This window comes from Tupaia chinensis, unplaced genomic scaffold (genome assembly GCF_000334495.1).
Source record: "Tupaia chinensis unplaced genomic scaffold, TupChi_1.0 Scaffold000014_1, whole genome shotgun sequence".
NCBI lineage: Eukaryota > Metazoa > Chordata > Mammalia > Scandentia > Tupaiidae > Tupaia > Tupaia belangeri.
The window spans coordinates 4,751,493-4,758,577 of NW_006159444.1; the positions used below are offsets into that span (position 1 = coordinate 4,751,493).

The 7,085-nt window shown below is 36.1% G+C and overlaps 1 protein-coding gene across 3 annotated transcripts in view; it reads right to left on the reverse strand.

Annotated features, from left to right (window-relative positions):
- ESR1 (estrogen receptor 1) overlaps nt 1-7,085 on the reverse strand; it is a 307,128-nt gene that overhangs the window by 155,596 nt on the left and 144,447 nt on the right. For all 3 annotated transcript variants that reach the window (XM_006140006.2, XM_014585919.2, NM_001317072.1), the window contains 1 exon segment: nt 2,247-2,582. In XM_006140006.2, coding sequence (XP_006140068.1) covers nt 2,247-2,582 — 336 coding nt within the window.

Sequence of the window (7,085 nt, forward strand, 5' to 3'; positions counted from 1 at the left end):
TCTCTCTCTCTCTCTCTCTCTCTCTCTCTCTCTCTCCAGCAAGCACACATATACTAGAGCAAAAATCTCCTAAAAATAAATAAATAAATTCCTAGAATCACTAAAGTAACCCTGTGTTAATTATTTTTAGTAAAATTGACCAGTCAAAGTGAAGTCAATTCACAATTTCTATTATATTGATAACAATTCTTAGAACATTCAAATGTCCCTTAGATTTTCATACCATAGTGTTAATTCAAGATAGGCTTTCTTGCTATTCTCCTTGCTAGTGATTTTCTCTACTTCCTGTTTTTTATAATTATTATTATTCTCAAACTATTACCATATAAATAAATGCTGTCTACATTAGATTTTCAGTGTGGGGTTTTTTTTATTTTGTTTTGTTTTGTTTCTTTCTTTATTTATTTTTAATAACAGATGGTATTTGGCTATGTAAAAGCTTTTCAAAATGTGGATGTCAGGTTTTCTAGAAAGCTTGACAATCATCTTCATATTTTTTCCAGAAGATTTTCTTCCCTTATTTTTTGTATTTTTTAAATCAATGATTTTTTTTAAATTCCAACATAATTATAGAGTGGTTTTGCTACATCTCATTACTATAAACTTGGTTACTTCTGAATTTACCAATCAGATGGCTATGTACAAGAATAAAACTTTCCTTCCCTTGATCCTATCTCCATTCTACCCTGATTCAGAAGATCACTGTCATGAACTCTTCACCCACTGGCAATACAGTGTCAGTTAATTCCAGTTATTTCAAACGGTCTTTGAGTTTTTATAGTTATAAAAATGACATCATGAGAACCTATGAATAAGCATGAAAATATGTACTTGCGTTCAGCAGTGCTCTGAAACTGATACTGCCAAGATTTCATGAGGGGAATATGAAGGGACTTCAAACATTTTGTGGAAAAGAATTAAGATACAATTTATGTTGTTGAGAAAAATTCTGAAATCCATGCGTTTTCATAGTATGCATTTTCCTCATACAAAAACAAGGCAATAACAGATATAAAGCTTAAAAAACCCTACAGCCACATTCCATTTAGATCCCAGTATTTACTTACAGTGTACCTGTCTCACTTAGGAATGCTGAAATGGGTAGGTGCTCAATAAACCTTTTCATTCCAGTAGCGGGCAGGCACTTTGGTTTGCCAAGTGGACTGATCTTGAAAATATGAATCTATTAATCCCATGCTTCCGTGTAACCAGTGTCCATCACTCAGACCACCCAAATGGATGCCCTCTAAAAGTCTGAAGCACGGCATAGTTGGCTCTTCTTTCCGAGGACCAGTGTTTACATGTGATAGATGCAAAGGTGTGTAAGATTCTCTGAGGCCAGACATACATTTGCTTGGCCTATAACATATCTGGGGGCCTTAAAATGCAAATATAAAACTCTACATTTTTTTTGAGTTAAAAAAAAATACTAAGCATCTCAAGCACAAATTAATTTCATCTGTCAAAAGAAACCAAATCAGAAAAATCTCTAAGTCCATCATTCATGTGATCTATTGGATTTTCAAGGAAGGCATGATGCATGTTTTCTGCTTTTCTATGCAAAAATGCATCATGACTTTTCCAACAACCCAATATAAGGCCAGAATACATAGGTTGAGGTTATGAATACATAGAGTGGAGGTCATTTTCTAGTTTTGTTTCCATAAAAACTAGCATTCTTTTCCTTGAACAAGAGCATTAACCAAGTTTTTACAGAAAAACAGATTCTGAGAGAGTCAATTGAGAAACCAAAGCATCACTTCAACCACTGGACCTTTCGACAAACTCCCTTTAAGTATGAAACCTTCATTTATTTTTCTGTTGTATTTCCCTTTCCCCTAAGATACTAAGCATAAACCAGGTTGATAAATAATTGGCATTCACTAAATAAACCCACCATTATTGCTTTTGTCCATAAAAATCTCAAAAGAAAAGATTTTTAAGGCAAAATTATTTACCAACAATTGAGATATTTTGAACCAAATTCCTCAATATTAAAAACTATTGTGACCACTCAATGTTAAAAGTGCCTGACACTGTGAACATTGATTGGATAGATTTATCCTGTAGGGTCAATCCACATCTTTTTGTTGAATAAAATGGGTTGTACTAAAAATTAACAAATTCTGATGTAACCTTGAAACCACTCTGATGACAGCTATTTTCCCCCATTATTTCTCCTGTGACGTCGCAGCCAGTTCCTGACATTATTAACTTAAAATACAAGTTGAGCTCAGCATTCTTACCTGGCACCCTCTTTGCCCAGTTGATCATGTGAACCAGTTCTCTGTCTGCCAAGTTGGTCAATAAGCCCATCATCGACGCTTCACTGAACGGTCTGGTAGGATCATACTCGGAATAGATCATGGGGGGCTCTGCTTCCAGCAAGGCACTGACCATCTGATCAGCTGTCAAGGACAAAGCTGGGCTGTTCTTCTTGTTGTGCTTAATTGAGAGAGGGTTTGACCATAGATTGGCAGCTCTTATGCCTCCAGAGGGTCCTGCGTCACTCCTGCCCTCCCCATCATCTCTCTGGCGCTTGTGTTTCAACATTCTACCTCCTCTTCGGTCCTTCCGTATACCTGAGAACACATGGGGGAAACAAAAACAATTAGTTTATTTGTTTACATATGTAAACTTTTATACAAAAACTGTCTTCAATGCTAATAACACTTCATTTTATTGAATAAACTACTTTAAGGCACAGGTAAGCTATCATAGTAATGAGGGCGCCCAGAGAAAAATGAAAAGGCTTGCCTTTGTAGCATTTCTGTTTCCACAATGGAAATACTGCCACCATAACAAATTTCAAGCCATTTGTCTGACATCAAGTGGCTTGTAAAACTGAAAATTTAACAGTAGGCTTTTGTGAGCCAGTGTAAGCCGACTCTGCCACACCAGAAAAGTGTGTGTGTACCTGTGTGTGTGTGTATGTGTGTGTATGTAATATGCTATAAAAATAATAGAATTATAAGAACTATTTCTTAATATGGTTTAGCATCAGATTGCTCTTGCTAAAAGCATTCTTTTAATAGTACACTAAAAGGACATTTTAAAATCGTTTAGTAAATATCTTTAATCATCCAAATAGACCTCTTAATAGACAACACTGAAGAAGAATGACTTGCCCAAAATGTATGATACAGCCCCTGGACTCCAAAGGTTCTTGGGAATTCTCTTACTACAATTAAGGTGCATTTTATAACAGTAGGAGTTAACCCAAGTCCCTCCAGTGGCTTATGATTTCAAGCTTTTCACAAATGTGTTTCTATTTTCCAAATACAAAGTATTAAAACAGTAGAAAATAATTTCCTTCCAAGGTTGACCCAGCTGTGGTTCTCACTAACTAAATTATGGAATGGGGTAGAGCAAGAGAATCCAATCTTTGTGCTGTGATTCTCTGAGGTTTCAGTTTAACATCTTAGCTAAAAAAAAAAAAAAAAAAAAAAAAAAAAAGCCACATTGTGCTTCTCAAATGTATCAGAAAAAGAAAATATTTTGAAAAGACAAAGTCAACAAAAGTTTCCATATTTAAAAAAAAAAAAAGAAAAGTCAATCTTGAGGCCACCATGTGGCATGGTGGTTAAGATGCTGGTCAACCATGTGGTCAACCTGGGTTTGAGTCCCAGACCAAATGGCTTGAAAATAATGCCATGTATGTGTGTATGCATGTCCCAAACCCCAAGAGGAGAATGAAGAAAAAGGGATTAGTGTGATCACCTCCCCAGGGGGTGATTTCTCACTTTTCCTTTGTCTGTCTCACTCTGCTGAGCCCACATACCCTACAGAAAACAAAAGCAAAAACAAAGTCGATCTCTCCAAAATTTTTCAGACAACAATAGTACTTAGATTTATATGAAGGAAACACTCATTCTGCTAAAAAGTTAATACATCATTTTTAATATCAAAGATGTGAAATAAATATTCTTTATCATCTGTTTCATCACCTGAAAACAAAAGATTAACTAGTGTGAGACATTATTCTATTTCATTCTAATTTGCCAAGGAACTTGGATCAATGCGTGGCTATGTTTTTCAATTAATATATAACTTTTATTCTTGTAAGTCTAGACTAGAAATATTAAATGACATTTTAAAAAGATATAAAAGCCATTGACCCTTCTATTGGCTGAGTATTAAAACAAGCATTTTACAGAACTCTTCAAATAAGTGATAATAGTAAATGGTATCATTATTATTGTCACTAATATGCATTAAGCATTTACCATGTGTTTTAAACACTTTCACTTCACATGGAAGCACTTTACAACTAATTTAAGCTGTTAGAATAATCTTGTAAGGTAGATATTGGGAAACCGCTACTTAAAGAGACTAATAAGCTTGTCCAAGATCTTTCACTAATAAATATGATTCCATATGCTGGCTTTAAAATGAATTTAACTTTGTTTTCAGTTAAACACAGAATATTAACCATCATGTTGGTGCAAAATTGACAAGTTTAGGAACACCTAGAAGTAAAAGAATAGAAGAACAGTGTCTAAGCAGCCATTATTGTAACTATGCTATTGCCAGATGTGCTTGTGAGATTAGCATGTGTGAACTAAGGGAGGTGATACCCCCACTCTCAGCTCATCAGGGCATACCTGAAATATCTTGTTGGATGCTGCACACCAAAGAAGAAAAAATCTACTCAGACTAGAGTTACCAGAATGGGGAGGAGACATGAAGTCAGGTCACATGGAAAACAGCTAAGGAACAAAGAGAGGTTAGCCCAGAAGTTAGCAAAAACCCAAGCCTCACTCTCAGGTGGACTGTCCTGTATGAAATGGCTTCCACTTGTTCTCTCTGAGCGCAAAGGCTAAAACAGAAGACTGCTAGGAAGTATGGGTTTCAGCTCAACTACAGTTCAATAAAAGGACAGTTTGTCATACTCAGAGGTGACAACAAAGATGGAAGTTGCCACCATAGGAGATAATCCAAAGATGGATCATTGGAGGCTTCCTGTAACAGGCTAGATGAAGACTTACAGGGATGGAAAGTTCCTGCTAAGCTTTAATTACCCAGAAAGTGTTTGCTTTAGGTGACCTTCAGTAGACTTTCCAGTGCTGAGATAGTATGACTCTGTGAGCTTCTATTTGAAGTGGAAAAAGAAAACATAAGACCAGCAAGCTTTGAATGACGGGGGGGGGGGGGATCAAAATCAAAGAATCCTTTTAGGTTCATATTTATCAGTAATTTCTGAAGTTAGGATTCTGAAAGGATGAGTTCTGATTGCTATTTACTGACTGGGAGAAGGCTGGGGTTTAAAAAATGCATTGTTCTAGTAGTCAGTATATTATTACTCAAATACTATTTATCCTCCACTCCACAGCTTCTTTTTCTTTTTTTTTATAATTTGCTAGAAGATACATGAACTCACCAGCTAGAGACAGAGAGAGAGAGAGAGAGAGAAAGCACAACCCATAAGGGATGGCCACATCATAATCTCTTCTCCATTTCCCCTTTTAGGATTTGGGCATGCACACACATGCATCCGGCATGTTTCTCAAGCTACTGAGTCTGAAACTTGAATCAAGTCATAGGCCATGTGTGATCCAGTCACCTTCATCATCATACCACCAAATGCTCCCCACCCTCCACTCTATAACTTTACAAAGAAAGGGATCGAGAATGTGAACATATCTCTCAGAAATATTGCAGCAGTGATATCAAAAACTCTTAATATTAGATACACACAGAAAAGCAAAAGATATGACTAAAGAAGAAATGATTAGAAGGTAAAATGTTTATCTAAAATGAAAACAAGAATTACCTGAGGGCCAGTCTGGTAACAGTGGTTAGACACTGTGTGAGGGAAGCCAGATCCCACATGGTTGCAATCCCAACCCTGGCGGCTTGAAAAACATACTGAGTGTGTGATTTTCCACATCTCCATGATAGAGGAAAAAGGACTGAGGAGGGACCAGGCCCCACGGGGGAGTGCTTTCGCCTCTCTATTCCTCTATCTCTATCTCTCTACCTCTTTTTCTCTCAATCTGGCATATACACATACCCACTGGCATTAAAAAAAAAAAGAGCTGACACAACTACATACAAATATGTGCCCTTTAAAAATATGACTCTATTATAAATGTAACTTATCTTCATTTAAAAAATTCTAAAGATAAAGACAAATACGAGTTTAACAAAACAAAACAAAACATACAATTACCACCCACTTTAAAACTTCCTAGCGGTCATACTGCAGACAATTTGATTTCAACCCAGAATTTGAGTCAATTCAAAGACTCACAGTGACAGCTATCAAAAATATTTTATACAAGTATTCTTATATTTAGTAAAAATTTGAGAAGATAGAGAGGTAAACAAAGACAGATCATGCTACCTTCCACTGAATTTTCAGATTGGAGGGATAAAGATACTGATCAAAAGTTATTTAGTACTCTCTAAATAAATTTATGAGTTACTAAACTGCCAAAAGCAAAATAGAAGGAAGAAAGTGACTGGAGAAGGACGAACAAAGGAAGCTTGTCTAAGAGAGGAAGTTACCTTTGAGTCAACAATGAAATTTCTCTTCTTGGGAAATTTAGAGGTAGACCATTCAGGTGGTTTAGTGGTAGTGCTGCTTAAAGCAATAAATTAAACAGCAGGCCCACTGCAGTCTCATGACTATGTGATTCGGACTGCTGAACATTAAACAAAAATGGCCATCGGTTTGGGATACAGAATAATAAACTACGCCTGGAGAGGTGAGAAAAGAGACTATCAAACTGTCAAATATAGAGAGGTAGATTAGCATTAACAAATATTTTCTCCCATGTACTTCAATGTACTATTCTTCCCAAGTGCCAAAGCCCCTAAAAAACATACAGACAAAGCAAAAATAGAAAAGTGTACATTTTATGTGGCCAACTGCACATGACTGGATCCCAGAGCACGGCTCAACAAAGAAGGAATACTTTTCTACTGGAAAGTAGTCATTGTTGATATACAATTCCTGTGTTGATATTGCACACATATTTTATGGCAGCTCAGAAAAACTAACTGGAAATGAGTGGAAGAAGGTGAAAATTGAACCAAGTTCTATTTCTATTTTACTCTAAGTGAGAACTACAGACTGGAAG